Source organism: Adiantum capillus-veneris, chromosome 4 (assembly GCF_014529385.1).
Source record: "Adiantum capillus-veneris isolate H3 chromosome 4, ASM1452938v2, whole genome shotgun sequence".
In the NCBI taxonomy this organism is placed as follows: domain Eukaryota; kingdom Viridiplantae; phylum Streptophyta; class Polypodiopsida; order Polypodiales; family Pteridaceae; genus Adiantum; species Adiantum capillus-veneris.
Window position 1 is genome coordinate 48,826,769 of NC_140934.1, and position 27,776 is coordinate 48,854,544.

General features: G+C 44.5%; 1 protein-coding gene across 2 annotated transcripts in view; it reads left to right on the forward strand.

Moving 5' to 3' along the window:
• Positions 1-1,290: 1,290 nt before the first annotated feature.
• Positions 1,291-27,776, forward strand: part of LOC147459121 (D-xylose-proton symporter-like 3, chloroplastic) — a 41,277-nt gene continuing 14,791 nt past the window's right edge. The window contains exons 1-5 of one of the 2 annotated variants that reach the window (XM_086510455.1): positions 1,305-1,464; positions 1,556-1,634; positions 21,238-21,297; positions 21,451-21,517; positions 21,602-21,726. In XM_086510455.1, coding sequence (XP_086366581.1) covers positions 1,376-1,464; positions 1,556-1,634; positions 21,238-21,297; positions 21,451-21,517; positions 21,602-21,726 — 420 coding nt within the window. In that variant the 5' untranslated portion in view covers positions 1,305-1,375. Of the gene's footprint in view, positions 1,465-1,555; positions 1,635-21,237; positions 21,298-21,450; positions 21,518-21,601; positions 21,727-27,776 lie in introns of both variants that reach the window. The other variant, XM_086510454.1, reaches the window with a different exon arrangement.

Below are 27,776 nucleotides of genomic sequence, written 5' to 3' on the forward strand. Positions count from 1 at the left end.
ATGTGAAGCTGTCAAAAGAAATGTAAAATTAAAAAAACTCATTAATATATGTGTGTGTGTGTGTGTATCCATAGAATTTACTAGAATTATGCAAGTGAAGTTTCACTATAATATTCTAAAACAATAGAATGCAAAAAAAGTCAAGACATGTTGGGATATGAAATGAAACTGAAATAAACATTTAAAGCAAGTCTCCGTCATGCACTGAAAACAATGAAAATCTCCTTAACCCAACACAACACTAAGGTTTCGTTTAGAAAGCAAAAAGAAATCTTTTTGCCATGTGACACTAATCCGCAAGCTTTATCCAATGGTCCACAATTGCACCAAAAATCCATGGTTTACTGAGGACTCCTTGTGTAGTCCAAAAAATCCTAGTTCTATCATCCTCTAACACACAATGCCTAGAGAGATTTTTTGAAATGGACAATGGATAGTTTTGAAACTTTGGTAAACTAAAAGGCATTATAGATGCACCGCAACAAAAAAATGGAAAATTGAAGATGCTCCCTCAGATCCTCTCTCTCCCGCCCTCCTTTTTTGTTCTTGGCGCTCGCTATCTCCCCCCTTCTTCTAGAAGGCACCGACTGTCACTGTCTCTCTCCCTCTTCTTGAACTCCCTCTCTTCATCGACGCGTCTCTCTCTCTCTCTCTCTCTCTCTCTCTCTCTCTCTCTTTGTGTGTGTGTGTGCGCGTGCATGTGTAGATAGTCGATGCAAGCCGGAGCACGCAACCCTCTCTCTCTATCTCTCACAGGTAGAGCTCTGTGTGTGTGTGTGTGTGCAGACATCGGTGCAGCGCAGAGCGCATAGCACCCCTCTCCCCCCGCCCCGCCTTCTCTCTCTCTCTCTCCATCGTCTAGGGCAGCTAAGGGAGCCCTTTCTCTCTGTCACAAGCGATGGGCAATGTGAGCTGGCGAGGACGAGTGCGAGCGCCAACGGTGAGGGCGTGGGTGATGGGTAGTGTGGGAGAGGGCGATGGAGGCAGCAGGTGATGGATCGCGTGAGTAGAGGGGGTAGAGCTTAAGGCCTCTGGAATTTCTTTTTTTTTTGGGGGGGGGGGGGGGCATCTCGTTATTGATGGGAATTCATTTCCATCAAACCATTTTTGAGGATTTTTGGCAAAAATTTTCAATTGCACAAGAATCTTCACAAATTTTTAAGGAAATTTTTCGACGTCCCAACCACGCAGCCTTTTAGGAAACGAGAAGCCTAAGCAAGACAAACGTTGAACGGTAAATTTTGAGTCCATAAAGCAATGTGTTTTTTATGTCTGTGAGTGACATATAAGGTCGAGGCTGGAAAACGAGCGTGTATTTGAGAGGGGGGTGGGGGAGAGAGAGAGAGAGAGAGAGAGAGAGAGAGAGAGAGAGGATATGAAGCAGGCGGATGCCCACACACAGCTCCTAGAATCCTCGGAGCTTAAGGAAACCAAGTCTTACAGATGGAGTTCCGTTATTGCACCGTGAGTGACAACAGTGTGAATGTGAGAGAGAGAGAGAGAGAGAGAGAGAGAGAGAGAGAGAGAGAGAGAGAGAGATTCTGATCTTTTTTAGGTTTCTCTTTCCGGCTTTGGGTGGTTTACTCTACGGTTATGACATAGGCGCCACTTCATCTGCCAGCTTATCACTTGAGGTAGAGTATCATTCTCAACGCAGAGCTTTTTTGATTTCTCATAATGAATAACATGTTGCAATCGAGTATTTGGTCTCAAATTAATGTCATGATTTCTTCCCTACTATCTCACATGGGCAGCTTCAAATGTGGGATCTATGGTTGGGGGGATTGAGGCCGTCTGATTCACACTTGGAAATCTGGGACATTTGGTAAATTCGGGGTGAAATGTAATTTTGGGTGGGCTTGTATATTCGAGGCGGTCCATGCCCCACGTCTTGAATCCACGACCTCCCCACCGCGAGCCATGTGCACTAGCCATACGCCTGCACGTGTTCATTGAAATATGGGGGATTTGAGTATGTCATATTGTAAATGCGGGCCCGATTTGTAAATTTGGGGCAAATTTGTAAATCCGGCCCGCCTTGGCACTGCAAGATGCGACGGCCCACGATTGATACGCCGCCTCGTAGTTCCCCTCCACCATGGATTCCATTTGAAGCTGCCCATGTGATATAGTGATGAGGTGATAATGGGAGGAGATGACGGCTCTCAACAGCCAATACATGATGACTTAATTTTTCTTTCGAGTCAAATAAATATAAAAATCTGTAAGTTTTGGAAGCAATTCTTATGCTCGAAAGACGATTATCACTTAAGTAGCATTTCAAATGTGAGGTCTTTTGACAATCGCAAGAGTTCAATGTGCAAAGTATGGTTGGACACAAAGAGCTCTTCTTTATACTTTGATAGAATAAGCTCTTCTTTCTTACTTCGATGCAATCATTGCTATGGGTGAAGGCATGCCAATTTTGTTGTTGACCATCTTCAAGTTTGAAACATTCTTTATGCTTTGAGATCATTTCGTGAGTCTAAGGTAGACACTCTTTTTACTATTTATGTAGATTTTTTTCACACCTTCAAATTTAGCATCACAATAAATTTTGGTGATTGTAAATAGAACATCGCACAAGCATGTGGAACGGGGATATTCTTTATGTTGGTGTGCACACCGGAAGCGACACACTAGAGAGTGAGAGAGAAACACATAGAATTGGGTGAAGCTCTGTGATAGCAATGCTTATAGCTCTCCTTATTCACGCTATGATTTAAAAGGAAAAGGTATAGTAGTTAGTATGAGATCGTTAGTGAGCAAGCGGGATGGTCGGTTGGACATAGAACATTGGAACTAAAGCCCAACAACCTCTCAGTCTAGGGCAATGTGCTTTTAAGCAAGGTATGGATATATATATATATACAAGGTCATATATGGCTGAGAGTTTGTATCTCTACCCAATGCCCATAAAATAGTGTGCACTCTGCAAATCAGAAGATTTTTGTAAATGTGTGTCAATCACAAGGTACAAATGGTTACCAAAACATGGAGTATGCATTGAATTACCAAGGACAATGTGAAGCTTGAATTTGCGAGTACAATATACAAGCCTCATGTACATTATGCATGGGTCCTCAAGATGGGGCATTGAAGCAGTTATCCCATATTTTTGCAATCGCATCAAACTAATAAAATCCACATGACCAAATAGTACATGCCATAGGTTTACATTCGTAGCAATAACTTCTTAAATAGAACCTTTGCATTCTTGAACTTCCACACGGGCGTGATATGCATTAGCTTGCAGAGCCCACAAAATTATGTATTGAATGGTGTGATTGTATCATCTAGTATGAGATTATGGTCAATAATAGTTTGTCAAAGAGTAAAGATAAGACAATAAATTTTTCTTGATTCCAGGAAAATTGAGTGCATTAAAGGGTGTGAAATTGTGGATCACCGAGTGGAAAAGAGATCCCACTTGCAGTGGTGAGCATAGTTGAACGAAGTTGTATGATAAGATAAGAATGTCTTAAGTAGCATATGACTCTTATAAGCTTGCCCATTCTTCTGCAAGGCCGCTCTCAAACTGCTACAGTGCGTCACAATAAACCTCAAAAGACGATTTCTACTTCGGCCGCTAAATTGCTGTAATATGTGTAGGTAACTCAACGACACCTCTCTTGTGGAGTTGATATTTGATATTTTGATTTATTATTGGTGCCAAATTTGGAGGCCCCTCTTTTGTACTTTAGTTATGAGTGGTACACATTAGTTATTGCATGATCCTCTTAGGGTGGGTCCTCACTGTCCTATTTACAAAGGAGTCATAGTGGCTTATTTCTAAAATACTGTGTTAGGATAAAATGACTGAGAGAATTATTATTTGCTGACGCCTCCTCGTCAACTCCCAGAGTTCAAATCTACAAACCATCATGCACTCACCGTTAGTGAAATTCAAATAGACAACACATAATTAGCCATTAAGCTAACTATCCCAATTAAAGTTAACCACATGCATCATGAGATCACCACTCAAATGAAGAACCTTCTCTCACCTCCCCCAAAGAGGCCTCCTAACCTTAAAGCCTCCCATCATCGTGTAGTCCACAATGAAAAAACCCCTCCCTTTGGCAAGAGCATCTCATGAAGAGGGCTTGGATCAACCCTTGAAAAAACCTAAACCCTCCTCCTTGGGGATCCTCTCCTCCTCCACCCCTTGTAAACCGCCCTTTACTTCCTCCCCCAAGAGCCATTTTTTTTCTCCTCCCCCCTCTCCCAACCTCACATATGTTCTTTCCCTTTCGAAAACACCTAACTACCCTTTGGGCCCTTTTTCTCCCACCCCTTTCCCTCGTCCTCAACCTCCCCACCCCAAGCATAGCCTCCCTAAAATTCCTAGAATGTCAAAAAACTTGCAATGGAGGAGGAAGAAATAGGTTTTGAGCACCCTTCCTCTTGGGTCCACTTGCTCTTCTCCCAATCCCCTCTCTTTCCTAACCTTTGGACCCCTCCTCCATGTAACTCCTTTTTTCTTTCCCTCTCTTTCCACAATAATAGAAAAAGGTCTAAATATTGGCTCCCCCTCACCAACCCACATTCTACAAAATCTTAGCCTTGGATAATCAAACACTTTTTTCTCGAGCATAAAATAACTAACCTCTCCTTTCACAACTTAGCCAATCGCTCTCTCTCCTCCTCGGAGCGTAGAATTTTAGGCCTAGGACTCAACTACATTCCCCCCTCCCCTCCTCCGCCTTCTTCTTCTATCTTCGGGGCATACTCCAACCTCGAGAGGAGCTTACAACTCAAGCTCTTTTTCAATAAATCGCTCCCTTCTTCTCCTTTCTTTTTCCTTCTCTCTCCCCAATCCCTCTTGGAACCCTCCTTCTCACTCCACCACCCTTGAGCATGCTTTTGTGGATACTTTCTCTCGTTTAAAACCCTCCTTAATCATTCTACTCCTTTCCTTCCTAAAACCTTCTTGATTGACGCCATTTCTTTCCTTAAAAATGATCATCAAATTATAATTAAGCCGGCCGATAAAAACCTCGGCCCCGTTATCCTCTCCCAATCTTGGTACACTAAAGAAGTACTACGCCATCTCTTGGACCCTCTCACCTACTCTCCCATCTCTACACCTCCTTTGCCGTTTGTTCTTTCCACTCTTTTTTCCATTGTTACCTACCTTCCAAAGAGAGAGCGTTCATCCTCTCCTCCTCTAATGCTTTTCCCAAACCTTGTCCCTTCTTCCTCTTACCCAAGATTCATAAACCTGTCATTGTAGGCGGCCCCATTTGTTCCTACAAGGGTTATATCTTAGAGAATGCCTCGAAATGGCTACATGTGCAACTCTTTCCCATACTCCTAGCAAAAAACAACACCTCAAGGACTCTCATTCTCTTATCTTAGACTTAGCTTCCATCACCTTCTCCCCCCATGTCACTCTCTTTACCTTCGACGTGGAGTCCCTATACCCCAGCATTCCCATCAGGAAGGGCTTCACGCTCTAAGAAGCTCTCTCCAAGGTCTCTTTCCCTATCCTAAAGTCAACTTCATTCTTTCCCTTGCCTCTTTCATTCTTAACCACCATTACATCTCTTTCAAAAGAAAGTTTTGGCATGAGGTGAAAGGCACCGCTATGGGGTCGAATTTTGTAGTGGTTTGTGCGTGTCTTTTTCTCTGCTCCTTAGAAGAAGGCGGGAACCTTGTCTCTTCCCCTTCTCTCCTATACTTTAAGAGGTTCATAGACGACGCTTTTGGAGTTTGGGATGACCCCCCCGCTAGCTTAGAAAAGCTCCTCCTTGAGTATGGGCATCCTCTCCAAGAGCATATTAAGATCACTCTCTTCATCTCCTCACAAGAAGCCTTTATTTTGGACATACATTTTTTCAAAGGGCCCTCCTTCTGCTCCAAGGGGATCTTGGACATACATTGCCACCAAAAACCTCTTAACTCCTACAACTATATTCCATGGCAATCTTGGCACCCCACCCACAGAAAATTGCCTTTATTTTATCAGAGCTCAAGAGATATATCACTAGGGAAAACTCGCTTGAGGGTTTTATTACTATTCGCAACCTCTTTTTCCACCGAATGAGGGCTAAAGGGTAACCTGCACCTTTTCTGAAAGCGTGCTTTCTCTATGTAACCTATGCATCGAGGCACTCTTTTCTCTTAAAATGTAACCACAAGAATGCCCCACCTGCCATTGTCAAAATCCCCTTCCGCAAACTCAACTTAGCTCGCTTCATTAAGCAACCTCTTTCTAAGATTCTAGAAAACAACTCCGAACTCCCCCCTATTTCCAAACCGGTCATCTGTTGGCTTAATGCACCCGCACCCAATCTGGGCAACCTTCTCTCAAAAAAGAGCCCTACTCTCCCATCTCCTTGCCTCCCTCCCATTTCTTAACCCCCTTCCTCCCCCCGCCTCCCGCCCCCCGGGTTTTTTCCTTCATCTTCCTTTTTTCCGTCCTTCTTCTCCTCTATCATTACTTCGGTCCCTTATCTTTTTCCAAGGATACCACCTAAAAGAGTTTGTACCAACCAACATGTTAGATGCAGCAGAATGAATGTTTGCGCTTTGCTCAAGATGAGTGCTCCGAACTGTGCTCAAGGTTCCTTTTGTTCTTATGGAAGGGAGAGCCTTCCGTTCTTAGTGAGAGAGCCTTCCGTGCAAGTGTATGAGACTGAGAGAGAGAGAGAGAGAAGAGAGATACGACTAGTCCAAAAACGCTGATTGGGGGCTGTTTTCTGTGGGTCTTTGATGTTGAAAATCTGCAGGTTTAGGGCTGAAAACTGAGGTTTCTAAGGGCTGAATTTGATGGTCTTTCCGGGCTGAATCTGCTACTCTTTAGGGCTGATCTTGATGGTCTTTCAATGTTGAAATCGTTGCAAATATGCAAAGGTTGAAATCTTCAAAAACGCTAAGCTGATGTTCTGCAAAAACGCTAGGTTGAGGTCTTGCAAAAACGCTATCTGCTGGGGGTTCTGCTGGCGATGATGCTGATGCAAAAACGCTATGCAATGGGGTCTTCCGTCGCGGTGATCTGCTAATGAGAAAACGCTAGGGCTGATTCTTCTTGCTTGGTGGGGAAACCGCCAAGGGGTCTTGTTGAGAAGTTGTCTGCTGAGCTTGGCTCTTGCTGCCTCTTCTGCCAAATAGTGCTAGCTCTAGTTTGCTTATATACAAACTTAGCAAAATTGCCCTGCCTACTTTCCAACAAAAGTCACTTAAAAATAATAAATGAAAAATGTCAAAAATAGGGAAAATAGGCTAAATGCACTGGAAAATTCCCCTAACTAATTTTGATGGATTCTGATGGAAATGCTTATGATCATGCTGTGTGTAACCAGAGGATATGCATCTACACTAAGTGACTGGGCAAGCACGGTCTACGAATAGACTCACAAAAGTGCCAGATCACTTCTAATCTAGACTGACTTGACTGAACTGAACCCTGGTCATGCTGTAGCTTGTCCACGGACACATAGGGTTGGATGTGTCACGTGACATCCCCCCTTTTTAAAGTGAGGTACTGGTACCGAACTGTATGGCGTCGAGGGAGATCGCCAATAGCATCCGGAATCCTTGAAGGGACTCTTCGTCGGTCCACTCTGATGTGTGGATCGAGCGGTACTTGAACTTCAGAAAGGTCTACAATGCTTGCTTCTTTGGGCCGCGTCGAAAGCGACAAAGTCTTCTGTGGCTCCTTTAATGCTTCAACTTCGTCTAAAGTCATGCTACTTCCTTCTTTCAAGAATCTCCATGGCTGAAAATTCCTGAAACCATTTCCAACACAAAACCATGAACATACCTATTCCATGTAAAGTGAGTGGAAAAAATTATGTTTTCCTCAAAGATTGTGCATGCAATGTAGATGAACAAAGAGACGGAGTGACAAACCGTTCATCAAACACATGCAAACAATGAGATCAAATCTTGTCGTGCTGATCTAAATCAATCAAGTGTGGCAAAACACAATGGAAATGCCCATGCTTGGTGCGCATTCTTTCATGTGCTCTTTCTACAACTGTGTCGTGCCAAGGAATAGACATGGACTGTGACTTCCTGGAATGCATACTTTTCAGCTTTTCATGAAAAATCCGCATACATTCGTGCGCATTCATGAGTGAAACGTCCTCAATATACAATATGTTATGCCTCGAAAAAGGGATCACATAAAGACGCTGACTAAAATACTGGAAATGATCACGAAATAAACACTGGAACAATGCGTGCGTATCAATCATGTGAACACATAATACTTCCTGTGAGGGTTCTTTGGACCTAGGCTCAAGAGCCAAGATCGGTTCTTCTTGAAGGGGTTCTTTGGACCTCGACTCGAAAGCCAAGATCGGTTCTTCGTGATTGATTGAATCTACAACGAGGTTAGCTTCGCTAGAAAAAGCATCCACTAACACATCATCCTTGTGAACAATCACATCATCTTCATGCAACTCATCATGCTTGTGAAAAATCACATCTTGATGATGCAAATCATCATGCTCGTGAGAAATCACATCTTGATCATGCAAATCATCATGCTTGTCATTGTCATCCAAATCATTATGCAAATCATTGGCATCCAAATCATCATGCTTATCATTGTCATTCAAATCATCATGCAAATCATTATCATTCAATTCATCATGCTTCTCATAATCATGCAAATCTTGTGTGTCATGCTTTGGAGAAGAAAAGACTGAGAGAGTCTCCTTTTCCCGAATCTCTTGCATCTGTGCCTGAGCTTGAGAAAAGAGTCGCAAGAACTCTTTCATGTGTTGGTCGCTCTCTCCTTTGACGGCGGCTGCCATTCTTTCTTGGTGTCTACGCTCCATTTCTGCTTTTCTTTCTGCGTGTTTGCGTTCCATTTCTGCCATTCTTTCTGCATGTCTTGCTTCGCATTCTAACTTCCTTTCCATAAACATCTGATCCAAAGCCTCCATAGGAGTTAGTGCAATCCTTGACGTAGATGGGGAAGGGGGAGGGTTGGAAAAACCTCCTGGCAGGGAAAATTCTTCTTCGCCTCTCTCATGCTCATCACCTCCAAGCGAAGTATCCATTCCGCTTCGAGTGATGACCATTCTGAAGTCGTGTGTTCTTGTGGGTTCTTAAGTTCACGAGGAACTTAGGTTCTTGGGTTCTTGAGGGTCTTGAGGTTCTTGATGTTTTCTTTCGCTTGCAAACCGTGTTTGAGAAGGATCTTCTCTTTACTCGAGTTCTACTCTTTTCCGCGGGCGCACCCCTTGGCGGCCTTGCGCTCTCACTAAGGTTGCTTTTTCCCACCTCACGTCGATTGGCCAGCCGCTAAGTGCACGGTCCGCTCTCAATGAGTGAAAAGAGACACAAGGGGAGGCTGGACAAGCCCTTCTTTCTTGGGATTCCTGTCACTCTTCAAAAACACGATTAGGAATCGACACGCCCAAGCGAACTTGGGTTCGTGCGAGCGCAATAAGCAAAACAAATTCTTGTGATTCTTGTGGTTCTTTCCTTGAGTGATACAGAACACTGCCAAAGCTCTGATAGCAATGTAAGGTGCAGCGGGATGAATGTTGTGCTTTGCTCAAGATGAGTGCTCCGAACTGTGCTCAAGGTTCCTTTTGTTCTTATGGAAGGGAGAGCCTTCCGTTCTTAATGAGAAAATGGTATGATCACAAACAAAGTGAATGGACACTGTGCGTGCAAGTGTATGAGACTGAGAGATAGAGAGAGAAGAGAGATACGACACCAGAGACGTAAAACCCTCCTTTGAAGGCCCCTCTCGTCGACGAGAATGGTCTACTTATGATTGCACAATCTGGTAAATGGGAATGCATATGATTGATGCAAGTCTAGGCTATGTCGACGGTGACGACGGTGATGACGAAGTCGACCTAAGGGCTGAAATCTGCAATCTTTCTATTGCTGTCCAAAAACGTTATGGACTGAAATCTGTGACTAGTCCAAAAACGCTGATTTGGGGGCTGTTTTTTGTGGGTCTTTGATGTTGAAAATTTGCAGGTTTAGGGCTGAAAACTGAGGTTTTTAAGGGCTGAATTTGATGGTCTTTCCGGGCTGAATTTGCTACTCTTTAGGGTTGATCTTGATGGTCTTCTAATGCTGAAATCGCTGCAAATATGCAAAGGCTGAAATCTATAAAAACGCTAGGTTGATGTTCTGCAAAAACGCTAGGCTGAGGTTTTGCAAAAACTCTATCTGCTGGGGTTTCTGCTGGCGATGATGCTGATGCAAAAACGCTATGCAATGGGGTCTTCCGTCACGGTGATCTGCTGATGAGAAAACGCTAGGGCTGATTCTTCTTGCTTGGTGGGGAAACCGCCAAGGGGTCTTGTTGAGAAGTTGCCTGCTGAGCTTGGCTCCTGTTGCCTCTTCTACCAAATAGTGCTAGCTCTAGTTTTCTTATATACAAACTTAGCAAAATTGCCCTGCCTACTTTCCAACAAAAGTCACTTAAAACTAATAAGTGAAAAATGTCAAAAATAGGGAAAATAGGCTAAATGCACTGGAAAATTCCCCTAACTGATTCTGATGGAGATGCTTATGATCATGTTGTGTGCAACCAGAGGATATGCATCTACACTAAGTGACTGGGCATGCACAGTCTACGAATAGACTCACAAAAGTGCCAGATCACTTCTAATCTAGACTGACTTGACTGAATTGAATCCTGGTCATGTTGTAGCTTGTCCACGGACACATAGGGTTGGATGTGTCACGTGACACAACACCCCCCCCCCCCCCCCCCCCCCCCCGGAGTTTTACCTTCATCTTCCTTTTTTCCTTCCTTCTTCTCCTCTACCATTACTTCGGTCCCTTATCATTTTTCAAGGATACCACCTAAAAGAGTTTGTACCCCCCCCCCCCCCCATTAATTTTGGTCAAAGTCTCCTTCTCTTTGTACCCCCTAGATGCACTCTTTAAACCTCTCTCTTTCCCTCCTTTTCCTACCCCACTTTAGAGTTAATTCCCCTCTATTAAAGAGGCTTCCTCCTCTTTAAACTCTATATCTTCTACCTTGGGAACCCCTCCTCCCTTAGGTGAATACCTATTTAAACCCTCCTACTCCTCTTGTATGGTTGACACCACTGAAGAGCTAATTGCGAAACGCGTTTGGTGTTAACCTTTTTTGCAAGATTTCCCCCTTTCCCCTCTTCCTTCCACTCTAGAGTGACTCCTCTCTCTCACCTCTTACTTTTGGCAAATATTGGTATTGCTCGCTAAGTGTTATAGTTAGTCACTTCATTCTTTGGATATCAAAAAATCTCTTCAATCATCGCCGCCTTCTTGATTCCTCACCCGCATAAATCCATTAGATCTAGCAATTATCTCCAATTAAAAATTGCACATACCCGATTTTTGTTGTTGATAAGCACAAATTGTGGAATAAATTTGTCGATTAATCTGCCATCTCGACAATTCTCTCCAAATTGAAAATTTCCGTGCCGATAAGTCGAACCAAAGCTCTGATACCACTATTGGGAAGAAAGGGGGGAGACCGGCTTCTTAGAACAATTCAACACTTGCTCACAAACATCACCATCAATTTATCAACCTCTTTCCCCAATTTCGCACACACACACACACACACACACACGCACACACACACACACACACACACACACACACACACACTACAGTATAGAATTGTCAGAGACAAGCTGTAAGAGGGTGTAAGAACATGGAAGAGAAGATGTAGACTTAATCAAGGAGTACACAACAAACACAAAATAGCTTAAGAGCGGAGAGATGGAAAATTGAAAGCAACTACACAAGAAAGGCCTAAAATCATAGCTCCAAACTCCACGGCATCTTTCTTGTGGAGTTGGTATTTGATGTTTTGATTTATTATTGGTGTCAAAATTGGAGGCCCCTCTTTTACACTTTAGTTATGAGTTGTACACACTAGTTATTGCATGACCCTTTTAGGGTGGGTTCTCACTGTCCTATTTACAAAGGAGCTATAGTGGCTTATTTCTAAAATACTGTGCTAAGATAAATTGACTGAGAGAATTATTATTTGCCGGCGCCTCCTCGTCAACTCCCAGAGTTTCAATCTACAAACCATAATGCACTCACTGTTAGTAAAATTCAAATAGACTGCACATAATTAACCATTAAGCTAGCTATCCCAATTGCCGTTAACCACATGCAACAGGAGGGTGCGCAGTCTTGTAACAAATACCCCAGAATGCATAGACCAGCAAGATGTGGTGTACCAAATAGTTGCCAGGAGAACCTTGTTCACAAGCAAGACTCTGCCCGCAAGAGAGAGATGCATAGACGACCAATGACAAGGCTTCCTCCTAACTGATTGTAGAACTGACTCAAATTGCCGTTCCGGCGATGCATCAATGCCAACTTGAAAGCCAAGCAACGACATGACTGTCCAGGAGCTAACCAAGTAAACTCATGCTGCACACCCCATTGTGGAGCTTCAACAAAACCAATTAGAAAACCAAATAGAAAACCAAATGATCTATTCCAATTGATAAGAGCTCCGCTAGCAATGCAAAAAACAGCAAGAGTATCCCGCAATCTATCCAACAAATGAGGTGCATAAGGAGAGCAAACCAAGGTATCATCTGCGTATTCCTAATCCAATAAATCTGGTTCCCCTTGCCCTGGCATGTGAAGACCGTGCAGTGAAGGAGTCCTACTATGCAAGTATAAAGACATCCTCTGCAAGAAAAAGTAAGGAGCCAAAGGACATCCCTGTTGCACAGATCTCGAGAGGTGAAACCAGTGACCAATACGATTATTGATAGCAACTGCACTATAAGAAAATCTGTATAAGAAAGAGACCCCCGTAATCCACCGTGTAGGAAAACCCATCCTCTGTAGCGTGCCTTCTAGAAAACCCCTGTCCACACGATCATAGGCCTTCTCGAAGTTAAAGAAGTATAAGAGCCACTGTTGTTGAGACTGTTGTGCCCACTCCAAAGCCTCATAAAAAGTGAAAATGTTGTCTAGGATGCATCTACCCTGAACAAAACTAGTCTGTGAAGCGTGAATAAGATCAAGCATAAATGGTTGCAATCGAGCAGCAATCATACGGGCCAGTGTCATGAGGACGTGGCAGTTATTAACCATTTCACAGAGATGTGGCAACTGCTAACCTTGGTTGTTGGTTTCTTTCCAATGGGGTTTATTTTATTTGTTTTGAGACCCTCTTTTTGAAGTAGCAAACGGTCGGACATTGTATGGCCAATGTGAACGGTAGATTCACTCGCAGACGGGAAGTGGTCGGCTCTGGAATTCGTATGGTAAGAGGATGTCTAGGCTCAGAACAAGATCATATAGGTCCCCCTGTCGCACTTAGCAAGTTGGTGGATACTAGGAAGTGAACTCAATAAAGGCCGTAAGTCAAGGTGTGACTACCAACAGAAAGTATCCAATACTTGGGACACATTGCACTTTTGGATGCGGTCCCAATGAGGATAGATGGTCAGAGGACCAGTGGGAGCCCAACGGAAGCATCTCGTAAAATTTAGGGAATTGCTATTTTGGGCCGTGAAATGTGTTTGCGTCATTACCTCCAGTATGACTAGGGGAACATTTTACAACTCTGCCGCGAAGTCAACTGGGCAACCGGTCAAGATATTTTTAAGCGGCGAACCCGAAACGGGAAAATGCTTGTAAATGCGCCAAGTGTCACATTTTCATGGACTTTTCTCTTGCAGAAGAATTGGCGCTGAATTTAGAGACGGGAGAGGCTTCATTTGCAATTTGTCACAGGTTAAGAGCTATGGAGTGCTTCCTTTCCCTCTTATGTACAGTGCGGTGCTAGGAGTGATGCCCTGCACGCTACGCACTGCCCTCTCTCTCCCCTACGATCAGTATGTTATGCCCCACTAGTGGGCTTTTCATTTGACCAATGTACAGTTATGTGGGTTCATGCGCGATTGCCGAACGAGGCAAGAGCCTCTTGCACAGGTACTAGATTAGCTAGCGGCTAATCCTCCGCAGGTACAGGTGAATTCGGAGAGGTTTCACGCCAGAAATCTCGTCCGATTCAAAGGGCAAGTAGCCCTACATGTGCGGGAGCTCGAGGTCTTGCTACAGATGCGACTGGCACGCGAAACGGAGTCCAAAACAGGGAATTACAACCTGCTGTGTATTTTTGTAGGTTTAGGGTTTCGGACCTAAACGGACCCTAATACCCCCAGGAGGTTTGGGGACGCAAGGGGACCGCTGTACAGGTGAACTGGCGCATTTTCGGGGCAGAAAACAGAGAATTCATCGTGCTGCAGATTCTCGCCAGGTTTTGCAAAGTGTCCATATGCGCCGGGAAAGTCACCCATTGCGTGGGGATACTGACTGTGAAGCGTCCTAGTACAGTTATGTTGCCGAAATCGGGCCAGAACAGGTGTTTCTTAGCCTAGATTGTGCGGGGCAGCTTGTGGGAGATCACAGGTTTTATTCCCTTTGATAAAGAATAAAGAAATACCGAAAGGGGCGCCAATTTTGGGGCCTACAGGTTGTCGGTGTCTACTCGGAGCATTCTAGCTTCTGAGCCGTGTGTGTATTCGAGTGTTAATTCCTGTCGTAGGTTCTCTTTGCGAAGTGCTCTGTGTGTGTCTAAAGTAAAGAATTTCGGGTGAAAGCCAACGCCTACTGCCCTACGGGCCGGTTTCAGCCAGAATCTTGTATACAGAAGACATGAGAGTAATCGGGTGCCACCGGCGTATATAAGTAGAGTCCCCGCCTTTTGGTATAAGAGATACACTAGCCCATATGAGATGGCAAGAGGCATCTCCCCTGTATCAAAAATATGCTGCAACCCTCGCAATAGAGTGTGACAGATCAAATCCCAATGTACCAGGAAAAATTGGCGGGTCAATCCATCATTCCTTGGACAAGAGGCACCATCAATGCCACGCACTGCATCATGCATCTCCTGTAGTGAGAATGGAGCAAATAGAATCATGCTCCTATCCGTTGTAACTACATGCTGCACATGAGATCAAACCTCCTCTCTGGCCTCTAGGATGGCAGGTGTTATCGGCTATGCTGTAAACAAATGCTCATAATAATCTGAAGCCAGAGCGAGCACTACATGTGGGTCTATATGTAGAGTGTCCTGGGTATCCCGCAATGCCCGTAAGAATGTCCCACACGGTCACTCTCGAAAATGTGCGAAAAAGTCTTTGTTCATCCTATCAGCTTTAGAAATCCAAGAGGATACTGAGGCATGATAGGTGAGGTGAAGTCAGACTTTTCCAGCTGAAGCTGAGTGAGTGTCTCTCTTATCTCCTAGGAATGCATCGCCTGGATAATCCTCAAGCAAATGCCATATACAAGCAAGTGTATCCTGGAGTTGCCACTCACGGCGAAACAAATCTCTACGTCTCTCGCTTGCTAGATGTCTATAGACATCAGATGATGCAGCAACGCAAGAAGCAAGCTGCTGAGCCGGACCACATGCAGTAGAAACATCTGCAGACTAAATCAACTATAGTGAGTGGGCCTGCGGAGTATCCTGCAATATAGTATTGGGAATACGCGCTTCCCTGCGAGGCCCTGACAATGTTTGGAACTGCAAAAGCAATGAGACAGGAGCATGATCAGACAAAACTATGGCTGGCCAAATGGTGATTGCGCCTCTCAGCGAAGCAACTCATGTCCCAACATAAAATCGATCCAAGCGCTCAAGCAACCTGCCAGCCTGGATTGGGAGGTGCGGCCAAAGGAAGAAACATGCCACACAGCCACACATCCTTTGCAAAAAGTGTAAACAATAATCGATCCCATGCATCACACTCCGATCTCGCAATAGAAGGTAGAGCAGGGGTTTCAACACACTGCCAATCCCCAGATGTCTACATTATTGAATTCCCTTGCCATAAGGTCCCAAAACAAGGCTCTCAAGCGAGCACGAATCCGGGCATAAATGCATAGAATACCAAGTAATCTCTCACCAATCTGCAATGAGGTCCACATAGCCTGGCCTGGAACCTGAGTACCATGACCTCTAATAGAATTCCTCCATCAAGAACCCACAAAAATACATGCGCCACCACTTGTCTGATGATCCCCTATTGCTCTCTCTCTCTCTCTCTCACACACACACACACACACACACACACATACACACACACACACACACACGTTGCTCCTGCAAACAGCCAGCGCTATCGCTTGCTGCTTCTTGCGCTACCATCACTCTCAAGCTCTTTTCCGTCTGTACTCGGAGTGTGAAACTCCGCGGACCGTTTCAGGTTCCGTTTCTGGAATCCCCGAGCGTACTATTCACAATCTTTATATGTCGCTCCAAGTGCGGAAAGCGACCTTTGCTTGATGGCTTCAGGCGATCACTTGCAGATTCTCGGTGGATGTAACAAACTGCTGACGTGTCAAAGCCCGACAACTTGCAGATGTCGACCAAGGGACCTAAACCCTAAGAAGAACAAGTAACAGAAGCAGTCGTCCTACCAACTTATGGGGACCCCGTTCCATGGGGCCCCAAGTGACAAAAGGATTAAAATAAAGCAGGACCTGCACACACACACAAAAACTGATGATGTGGCAGATTTTTGAAAATTGCGTTGACATGATGACGTGGCAGACTGTACGGATTTCCGTGAATTACGTTGACAGCTTTTTGGAATCGCTTTTGGACCAGTTGCTTTTGAGTTTAAAGGCTTTTCACTGTAAACTGCTTTTGGGGCCAAGGGCCTTTAAATATGAGGTTAGGGCTCTTTCTCTGGCTTGCTTCCTAGAGAAGGTGCAGAGTCTGGAGTACCGGCTTGTACTGTGTTGATGCAATATAAAGAAATACCGAAAGGGGCGCCAAGGTTTGGGGCCAATACTCTCTGGGGTGGAATTCCGCCACTCCGTGTTGTGTGTCGTCTCTCTCTTTCAGTTCAGTTGTTATTGAAGTGCTAAAAGTCTGTTCAGTCTGTTCTTTTCTATTGGCACGTGGTGCCCGCCTTGTGACAGTGGTATCAGAGCATCAGGTGTGTGCTTTTTTGAAAGCATACCGGTCCCACCAAAGAGCAGACAGAGCTATTAGAATAATTTTATTTGAGGTATCTTCGTCCTCCAACCCGGACTTATTAGCCACTCCCACCCTTACTTCATCGTGCATCGGATGCGCTCCCGTCTTCACCGCTCATGTCTTACAGGGCATAAGCCATAAAGATCACTTACAAGAGAAGGATTCAGATCTGTTTTGAGTCACTGTTTTTCTCAAAAGCAGTACCATGCAGATGTTGATGTTTATAGCTACCAAGCTGCACACTTCCAAGGACTTGGCTTTTGCCCGAATTCATATGGTTTCTGACATCTTCCTTCGGAGTGCAACTTCTTGCAGAGTGGGGAATCCTGAAATGCTTGCCATGGAAACCCTTGATTATAACTTGAAATTTCTCGACATCTTTCAGTAGATGTCTCTTCACAAGCAGACGACCTTGGAAGTTCGGTGTGATTGCTATCCCTTGGGACTACCATCGCCGTCAAAGAAACACTATCTGTCCAAGAGCTGACGGACCATGCTGTGCTGTGCTCGGCTACAACCTCATGGAAGGAACCTAACCCTAATTTTTGGTGCAGTTTCAGGATGGGAAGTCAGTCGATTTTTCGAGCTCGATTGATGTCGAGATTGCTTTTGAAGTTTGAATTTTTGTTTGAGTTCTGTTTGAGAACTTGTTTGGTGATCCTGTTTGGAATTTGTTTGAAATGGATGCTATCTGTTTTAAACCTGTCTTGGTGCCGATTTGAATTGTTTGACTCTGGTTTTAATACTGGTTTCAATGATTGGTGATTTTACTCCCGGGTGGAGTAGTGAGAAATGATGTTTGAGAATGCTTGTTCATACTCATGGCCCGGACCCTTGTGGTTATTTGCGGGGGGAGTATTGAATGATTGAAAAGTGTTGTTTTTACTCATGGCCTGGACCCTTGTGGTTATTTACGAGGGGAGTATTGTTGTTGTTACTCATGGCCCGGACTTGGATGGTTATGCGGGAGGAGTATTAAGAAGTCTGCGCAGTGGTTACTCTCAACACCTCCAAACGACGCAGGCTGCTTGCAGTCTTGGGGACGTTTGGTTGTAAAAGGCCTCTATATCTCATGGCCCGGACCTGGATGGTTTTTTGCGGAGGGAGTGTTTATCGGCAGCTTTATGTTTCTATGTCTTGTAACATGCATATGTAAGCATTTGTGTTGCATTGTAATGTGCCAACTACTGAAAATTCCTAATTAGATGAGATTGCCTGGGTATATAATTTTAGTGCATCAAGACACACGTGGAAGATCAGTACGGTCTGGGTGTGATGGCTAATTTTACTACGCCGGAATATCAAGAGTTCCGATCTGGACGAAAGGAGAAGCTAACTCCTTGATCAAAAGAGGAGAAAGGAGAAACTAACTCCTTAATAAAAAGAGCAAATTGATTGTCCCTCGGAATTTTTTTTTGAGCTAACTTGAGTTGTTTTGCAGATATGCTGTAATTGTGGACGATTACTCTCTTTCAAGAAGGGGAGATGTAACAAACTGCTGACGTGTCAAAGCCCTGAAGAAGGGAGCCAACTTGCAGATGTCGGCCAAGGGGCCTAAACCCTAAGAAGAACAAGTAACAGAAGAAGAAGTCCTACCAACTTATGGGGACCCCGTTCGATGGGGCCCCAAGTGACAAAGGATTAAAAGAAAGCAGGACCTGCACACACACACAAAAACTGATGATGTGGCAGATTTTCAAAAATTGCGCTGACATGATGACGTGGCAGGCTGTATGGATTTCTGTGAATTACGTTGGCAGCTTTTTGGAATGGCTTTTGGACCAGCTGCTTTTGAGTTTGAAGGCTTTTCATTGTAAACTGCTTTTGAAATTTGGGGCCAAGGGCCTTTAAATATGAGGTTAGGTCTCATTCTCTGGCATGCTTCCTGGAGAAGGTGCAGAGTCTGGAGTACCGGCTTGTACTGTGTAGATGCAATATAAAGAAATACCGAAAGGGGCGCCAAGGTTTGGGGCCAATACTCTCTGGGGTGGAATTCCGCCACTTCGTGTCGTGTGTCGTCTCTCTCTTTCACTTCAGTTGTTATTGAAGTGCTAAAAGTCTGTTCTTTTCTATTGGCACGTAGTGCCCGCCTTGTGACAGTGGCAGGGTCCCCCTGTTGCTAGCGTTGGCAAAACTGATAGGAGAGAGTTAAGCGTTGGCTGCTTTTTTAAGCCTTCGGAGCGGGTAGGAATAGATGGCGAGAGTCCTGCAACATTAGAGAGAGAGAGAGAGAGAGAGAGAGAGAGAGAGAGAGAGAGAGAGAGAGAGAGAGAGAGAGCTAGCGGTTGTTTTAGAGAGAGTGGAGAGAGGGAGATCGCTTACTGATTTGCAACCGTAAGGGAAGCGCTAGTCTTTGTTTTTATAAGCATTGATTAATTTTATTAAGTGGCTCCCACTTATTAAGTGGGCGGCTGGTCACTTAATAAAAAAATGTGAACCTGTTAAAAACTCAATAGAAACTCAGTGAGCTGAAAATTGATGCTACACCACACTTCCCAAGTGTCCTTGGATGCAATTCTCAGGCACGGATACTATGCAGACATAGATTTCTCGCGGGAAAGCATATGCTTTCCCGGAAAGCACTTGAAAATATTCCTCTTTTTTTTAGAAAAAGCTTCTCAGAACCCATCTTTATTCTTGTGCTTGCGTCCTTACGCGTAATCCTTTTTTCAATTCGGATTTCCTTCTAGACTAATGGAATATTCCCTATTTGATACTCCCATCACCCATCATGCGGTGCATCGAGAATACCCGCTTCCCGGTCTCTTCCACCGAACTAACGGTAGAACTCCTTTCCGATGCTTAATGTCACCCATCATATGACACATCAGAGTTGTTCGTTCCTGATGGCTTTTACCAATTCCAATATATCTACAGCTTCTAACTTTTATTGTCCAAGTGTGCACATTAAAATATCCTAATTTCAGCAAGTAGAAATTACTCAAAAAAAAAAGAAAATAGTCCATTTAGCAACACTAGGACTGGAAAGGGCACAAGAGGTGACAACCTGGAAAAGAAAAAAAAGAAAAAGAAAAGACATGCCCGACCTTCCTAGAAAACTCCATGACCCAGAAGAAGGTGGATAAATTGGAGAAAAATGGAAAATGACCCGTAGGTGGACCTCCATAGAAAACCACTTGACCCAAAAGAAGGGGTTCAAAATGAAGAAAAATGGTGAACAATTGGTAGGTGGGAAACCATCAAGAGAGGCTCATGGCAAAAATGCCCTAGACCTAGGGCCACCAAGTTACGAACAAGGAAGCTATATGACAATGCGACTAGTGCGGGGTTGGCAAGACAATGGCGGTTATAGATTGAAAATGAGAAACCTGCCTTAGATAAGCTGGGCTGAGCCACAAAACAGCACACTCCCTATGTTGTGCCCATAGGAGATATTGGGTTATTAGTAGCTCTGCAAGGACCAGCAAGAAAGTGACAAATCCTAACAGGAAATGAGTCAAATTGTGCAATGTGCTCATAGAATTGAGACTTATAATTTAACTCATATGTCCCAAATGGCTCGACTTATTAGCATCGGCTTTGGAACATTGGTTGGATCTATTCTAATCTGCATGGTAGTGTTGTCGTATGCCCACGACATTGTAGTAACATGCGGGAACACTTTGGACAAACCGTTTATGCAAAGAGGGTTCTGGAAGGACAAAATCTAAGTTATTGGACTAGCTTGGACATGCTAGTCCTGTGAATAGGTTCACAAAACACCGGTTCAAATCACCCAGGCTCTACAGGCGTTGGCAGTAGGTCTAGCATGAAGTGTCCACAATGCACATACACCCAGGATTTTAATGCAGAATTGACTAACACCCATGGCAGCTCACATTAGCTATTTGGATCTTCATTTTGTGTTCACTTGTCCGTTTTCAAGTACTCCCGAGGGAAAGAAAGAGGGGAAGGACAGAAAATTCAAAAGTCAGTTTCTGATGATGCTTGCATCACGGGGAAAGTCTTTGTTTCGAGGATATATTTTGCATAATCTTTTTCACAAGCAATGTTTGTGCTGACTATGCTGGTCGTTGTCAGACGTGTGGCATTGTCGTCATGGCTTAGAGCATGTAGAAGCCATGCTTCCAGTTTCATGTTTGATTGGATAATTGGAGCATGGCATACCTATCATGGGCACATTATTGCTAGGAACCTTTGTGCAATCAAGGCCGTCTAGGCTGTCTATGTTTTTAGTTTTCCATTTACTTAAGTTATTTTGATCTATAATGAGGTTTTTATTGTTATGTTGCTTTACTTATGAACGCTTGAATATGGTAATGCAGTCTTCCTCACTTAGTGGAACCAACTGGTACGATCTTTCCTCATTACAGATTGGACTTGTGGTAATGTATCAGTCTCTTGCCTAGCTATTTTGCAGTATTCTTCATGTGCATATTTTGCATGTGCAGATGCTCTTTTACATCCTATGGCATTGTAGGAATGGTTGTGTACAAATTTTTTGGAATATTCTCATCATTCTTGGGATTGTGATGCAGGAGAGTGGCTCACTATATGGCGCCCTTATTGGATCACTCTTGGCTTTTACACTAGCAGATTTTTTGGGTCTGTTCTTGCTTTCCTTGACATGAAATCTTAAATCACGTGATATTTGAATTTCATGCTTATTTTCCTACATGTCATGTAAAGGTCGGCGAAGAGAGTTAATCTCAGCAGCGGCCTTCTACATCCTAGGAGCGGGTCTACAGGCCGGAGCCTCCAGTTTCGTGTTTTTACTTACTGGGCGATTGGTCTATGGCCTTGGAATTGGAATGGTAATACTTCTATGCTAAGCCTTGTTTCTGGCACCTGTGTTATTTGTGATGGTCTTTGCTGGAGCATGTCTCATGTTTGTGCCAATAACCAAAGAAGTTCTGTCCTTTATAAGTTTGTTCTTATTCCCCCCCTGCAACATAGCTCAGGACTTTAGATAGCTTAGGACTTTGTGTTGTACAAATGTTTTCATTGAAAAGATCCGGTAGAAATTGTTGGCCGTCAGGTCTCCTCAACTAACTAACACTGGTGTGCGTATGGCATGGCCCCACTATCTCAAAAAACTCCCCAGTAACTATGTCACTCACCTGGGTCCATTGAGATGCCTGTCACTAGAAGGCAAACTCATGACGCCGCTCCTCAATGCTAGTCAACTCCTGTCTAGCCTGCTGCATGTGCTCCTCCAACCAAGGGCTGTCTGGATGCTGCTCCTGCATCCTCTGCAAGGAAACAATGCCCCGTCGAAGACGTTTCTCCTCCTCCCTGGCTGCAGCCATGCGAGTTGCAGACTCCTGAAAGAAGAAGCGACTAAGCTCTACTAGTCCAGAGGCCACTCTATCAGCAGGGGTGTCCTGCGTGTCCAGGCTCTCTGTCCAAAGTGCCTCCACTCGCTCTCTAAGCTCTGGATCTAGCAAGATCCTCTCGGGGATGCGTAGCATCGCACCCCCCTTCTCTGTCTGTTAGTCACAATGAGAATCATTGACACGTGGTCGGAAAAAGTAGTCACTGCGAGGATGCCAACAGATCCCCCCTTGTCACAAATGTGGTCACTGGCGTAGAAGCGATCTATTGGAGATAGATTCACTCCTCCTACCTTGCGGTCAGAGTGAGAGAAAGACAGGCTGTCTGGGGGTCTCACAAAGCCTGAGTGTTGCCAAACATCAGAAACCCTCATAATCATACATAGCCGCTCCCAAGCTGCCAACTCAAGCCATATTATTGGAGGTCGTACGATAAGCATGGCCACCTCCAATCCTGTCAGAGGGGTCCTCCAACATGTTGAAGTCCCCTCCAACACACCTCTGCTCTGCATGGGGCAAAGACTCAACAACATGAGACCAAATATTTGCTCGTGCACTTGCCACATTGGGCGCATATATGTTTAGGAAACCCATGAGGCAACCATGAACCTACATAGTAATCCACTGAGCTCTACCTTGCACAATAATACCTCCGTCCACAATGGCTTGCTGCCAAGAATCTGCAAAAGTCATACATATCCCTCTCTGGATACCTACAGGTCCAGAAGTAGCTGACCAAAACGTCTCGTGTAGTGACCACGCAAAATCTGACAAATCGTCTACGCGGCTCTCACAAAGATGATGCTCGTGTAGCATAAGAATATCAATCTCACCACCCACAAGGCATCGCTAAAGCTCCTGATGCAATCGCCAATGTTCTCCAAATTCCATGTAATCTGAATATGTGAGCAATGAATAGTTTCGCTAAGTGACCCGACTTGACCGTTTTCTTCATTGGAATGAAATGAGCTTGCTTGCTAAATCCGTCAATAACAATCCAGATACCATCGTGCCCACTGTGTGTCTTCGGGAGATCAAAAATGAAATCCATAGCAATACTTTTCCAGGGGCAGGTGGGAATGGGTAAAGGCTGTAACAATCCTTGTGCTTTATGCCTGTCAAACTTGACCTTTTGGCATACCAAGCAACTACGTACAAAATCGTCCACGTCCTTTTTGAGTCTTGGCCAAAATAAGTATCGTTTTCTTATCAAGTAGCCATCTCGTATGGAATATCCCGCTACTACCTCCCCATTTTGTATTCGATTGAATACATATGAAAAATCTGGGTCTGTGGCGTACTGATCGACCAAGTCCTCGAAGCTTCTATGATGAATCGCGGAAATAGCCAAGATCAACGGCTTCCGGGACAAAGCATCTGCCACCAAGTTCTTCTGTCCCTGCAAATGGAGAATCTGGAAGTGAAACTGTGACAAGATGTTAGCCCACCGCATCTGCTTTTCCGAAAGCTGCTTCTGTGACAAGAAGTAGCGTAAACTCTGATGATCAATGAAGACCGTAAAATTGGCTCCTAGTAGGTAATGTCGCCATTGAGTAAGAGCATGGATAACTGCCAAAAGCTCTTTCTCGTAAATTTGTGCTATCAATTCCGGCCTTGAAAACAATCGGCTCTTATAGGCAATGACATGGCCTTCTTGCATTAAGACCACACCTAGACTACGACCACAAGCATCACAATATACTTTGAATGACTTTTGCAAATCCGGCAAAGTCAAAATTGGTCCCGTAGTCAATTTCTCTTTCAAAGTCTGAAAGGCAGTCACCTCTACGGGTCCCCACGAGAAAGGGACTCCTTTCTGTGTCAAGATATGCAAAGGGGAAGCAACCTCTGCAAACTTTCTAATGAACCGTTGGTAGTAAGAAGGTAAGCCCAAGAAGCTTCTAACTTCATGGACATTCTTCAAATCGGGCCAATCCCGTATAGTCTGAATCTTCGTTGGGTCCATTTGTACTCCTGCTGTTGAGACGATGTGTCCCAGAAAGTGTATCTCCGGTAAGAAAAGTTCACTCTTCTTGGCATTGATCACCAACTTGTGATCTCGCAATGCCTGAAAGACCTGTATTAGATGATGTCTATGTTTTGCCTCATCCTTGGAGACGACAATAATGTCATCAAAGAAAGTGCCAACAAAAGATCTTTACTCTCTTAAAATTCTGTCCATCATTCAATTAAAAATCGATGGAGCATTGGTAAGGCCAAAAGCCATCACCAAAAATTCCTATAAACCGAAGCTCGTCCGCAAAGCTGTCTCCCGGCGCGATTCGGATCTGATGATATCGGCTTTTCAAATCGATCCTGCTGAAACAAGAGGATCGCTGTAGTCGGTCTAGAATATCATCGATCCTCAGAATTGGAAATCTGTTCTTGATGGTGATTTTATTGAGAGCTCTGTAATCAATGTACATTCTCCAAGATCCGTCTTTCTTTAAAACTAACAACACCGGAGAGCAGTAGGGTGAAGTATTCGGCTGGATAAGACCCTTTTCGAAGTGGTCTTTCACTTGGTTCATACTCTCTTCATTCTTGGCTCGGCTCACTCGGTAAGGTGGCCGGTTCGTTGGTGTGCTTCTAGGTACCAGATCAATAGTATGATCCTCAGGACGAGAAGGTGGCAGCTCGCCTGGCAGGCCCTAGAAAAGCAATTGGCATGAATGTGGAGAAAATCTTGGCGTTCTTTTTCTAGGTCAAAACATATTCGACCTTCAATCGTCATTCAGTTCTATCCAGAAAATCGAGTAAAGAAACTGAATTTCATCAAGTACAATTTCTGTGCCCTTTATTTGTCAAAGCTGCTTTCTCAGCGCGATAGTCAACCACGGTATTGTTCTTGTGGTACCAAGGAATTTCGAGGAGGACGTCACAACCTCCCAAGGGCATTACGTAGAAGTCCTCGTGCCCTAAACACCCCTGACTTTGCAAATGAAGTTTCCCAATGATCGGGGTAATGGCAACATCCCGTCCGGGTGCCGCTAGAACTACCTCCGCCTGTGGCCTCAGCCTGTCGGGCGCAATTCCAAATCAAGCCGCCAATTCAAGTGAAAAGAAGTTGGCCTTAGCTCCTCCATCAAAGAAAATGAGGGCTTCCTGATCTTTCACTCTGCTTCAAGTGCGGCAAAGTTTTGTCCTTTCATTCATCTGATTCGGTTCGGGCCCCACCAATTTGGTACCAGTTCTGTTTTCATCTGCCTTTTCTGCCACATTCCTCTGCTGCTCTAGAACTCTTTGGCCTGTCTTCAATCTGTTCTTGCTGTGTGTAAGGTGAAGCGGAATGAATGTTGAACTTTACTCAAGATGAGTGCTCCGAACTGTGCTCAAGGTTCCTTTTTCTTATGGAAGGGAGAGCCTTCCGTTCTTTAATGAGAGAGTGCAATGGACACAAACAAAGTGAATGGACACTGTGCGTGAAGGTGCATGAGATTGAGAGATAGAGAGAGAAGAGAATATGACACCGGAGATGTTGTCAAACCCTCCTCCAAGGGCCCCACTCTCGATGGCGAGAGTGGTCTACTATTGATTGCACAATCTGGTACAAGATGCTGTTGCAAATTTAATGACTATGTCGAGGCCGACGGTGATGACGACGAGGACGAGACTATGGTTGAAAACTGAATGCTTCGAACCGATTCTTGTCGGGCTGTTCCTTCTTATCTGCTTTGGCTGAATTTGCTGATGTAAAGTGCTGGTTCGGGCTGCCCCAAACGCTGGTCATAGGCTGTGCAAAAACGCTACTGAAGGCTGGCTGTTTTGCTGGGTTTCCTTGCTGAATTTGCTGCTGCAACCACTGCTGAAAATGCTGGTTCAAGGGCCTGAAAAACGCTGTACAGCAGGTTGAAAAACGCTATGCTCTATGGCTGAAAAACACCAGATGGAATTGTCTCCAAAAACGCTGGCAGGGCTATCCCTTTGCTGGCTGAAATCGCCCAAGGCTCAAGGCTGCAGACGCTAGGGAGCTTGTGGTAAAAACGCTGGGATTGCTTGGGAAAGACGGCACCAAGGGGGAAGTCTTGCTTGAGAGAGGTTCTTGTTCTTGTTGAGAGTTGGCCTATTGAGCATTGCTCTTGCTGCCTCCTCTGCCAGAAAGTGCTGACTTTGGTTTGCTTATATATTATCTTAGCAAAATTGCTACCTAGTTCCCAACAAAAGTCACTTAAAATAATAAGTGAAAAATGTCAAAAATAGGGAAAATAGGTTTAATGCACTGGAAAATGCTCATGATGGATTCTGATGGGAATGCTGTTGATCATGCTGTGTGCAACCGGAGGATATGCATCTACTCTACGTGACTGGTCATGCACGGTCTGCGAACAGACTCACAAAAGTGCTAGATCACTTCCTATTCTAGACTGACTTGACTCAACTGAACCCTGGTCATGTTGCAGCGTGTCCACGGACACATAGGGTTGGATGTGTCACGTGACACTGTGCCTTTTTGGGGCACTTTGCGGAGATGTGTCCAAATTCCCCGCAACCAAAACACTTCCCCTCTTTGAGATAGATAGCCCTTTCTGTAAGAGTCTATCGGAAACATGTATCTTTCTTTTCTTTGTCATGGGAACTCTTCATCTTTCTACTTTCATTGTGAGAGGTCTGTTCGGTTCTCTGAGTCAAGATCTCATCAGTGGGGTAAGTCAAATTTCCGGAATGTATCGCAAAACCCCGTTTCGCATGACCCATCAATTCTTGAATAGAATTCGACTTTTGTTCCAAGCAGTAGTCTCGGATCTCTGTAGGAAGTCCGCAACAAAACCGCTCAATCTGTTCCTTAAAGGAACCCTCATAAATGAAGAGGTTGGTAGAAAAGAGTTCCAAAATCTCTCGCAATAAGCGTCCAAAGAATCTCCCTTGGTCATCTGAAGATGATTCCAAGTGGTTCGTATATCTCGTTCGTACTCCCGAGTCAACCAAGAAGAAATAAAGAGTCTTTTGAATTTCAACCATGCAACTGGAGCTTCCTTCCTCAGAAGAAGAGTGGACCTCCATGTTCGAGCATCTCGGAACCCAGAAAAGGATTCAAATGTAGTTGAGTGTTCACCATCTTTGAATTATTTTGTTTTCTTGCTCTTGTCTGTGAGGAAGTCATATTGGTTGGCTCTGTAGAAGTGCTTCTTTTCAAGAGTGCTTGTCCATGCCTTGCTGTGACTACAGGTTCCGCTTTTCTGCACTCGTATGTCTTTTCGGCTTTCCTCCCTACCTGAGAGGAGAAGCAATGGCCACACGCCATCTCGAGTAAATCTTATCAATCAGGTAATTCTTCAGGTGTCTCGCCAATCTCGCGTCCTTGGAGTACTTAATCAATCTGTTCACACATATGCCAATCTGTAGTCGACGCTTGTGCTCCTTTCGAGCAAACTTGTCCGAAAAAATTTGCTTAAATCTTCATTCTTTTCTTCAGTTCCCGCACCGGATTTTCAACTTTTCTTTGCCTTCCCACCGAGAGAGGTCATCTCTGTCAGATTCTTCACGAGAACCCATGTGTAATGTGGGATTCTTTATGGCTTTATGCCCTGTAA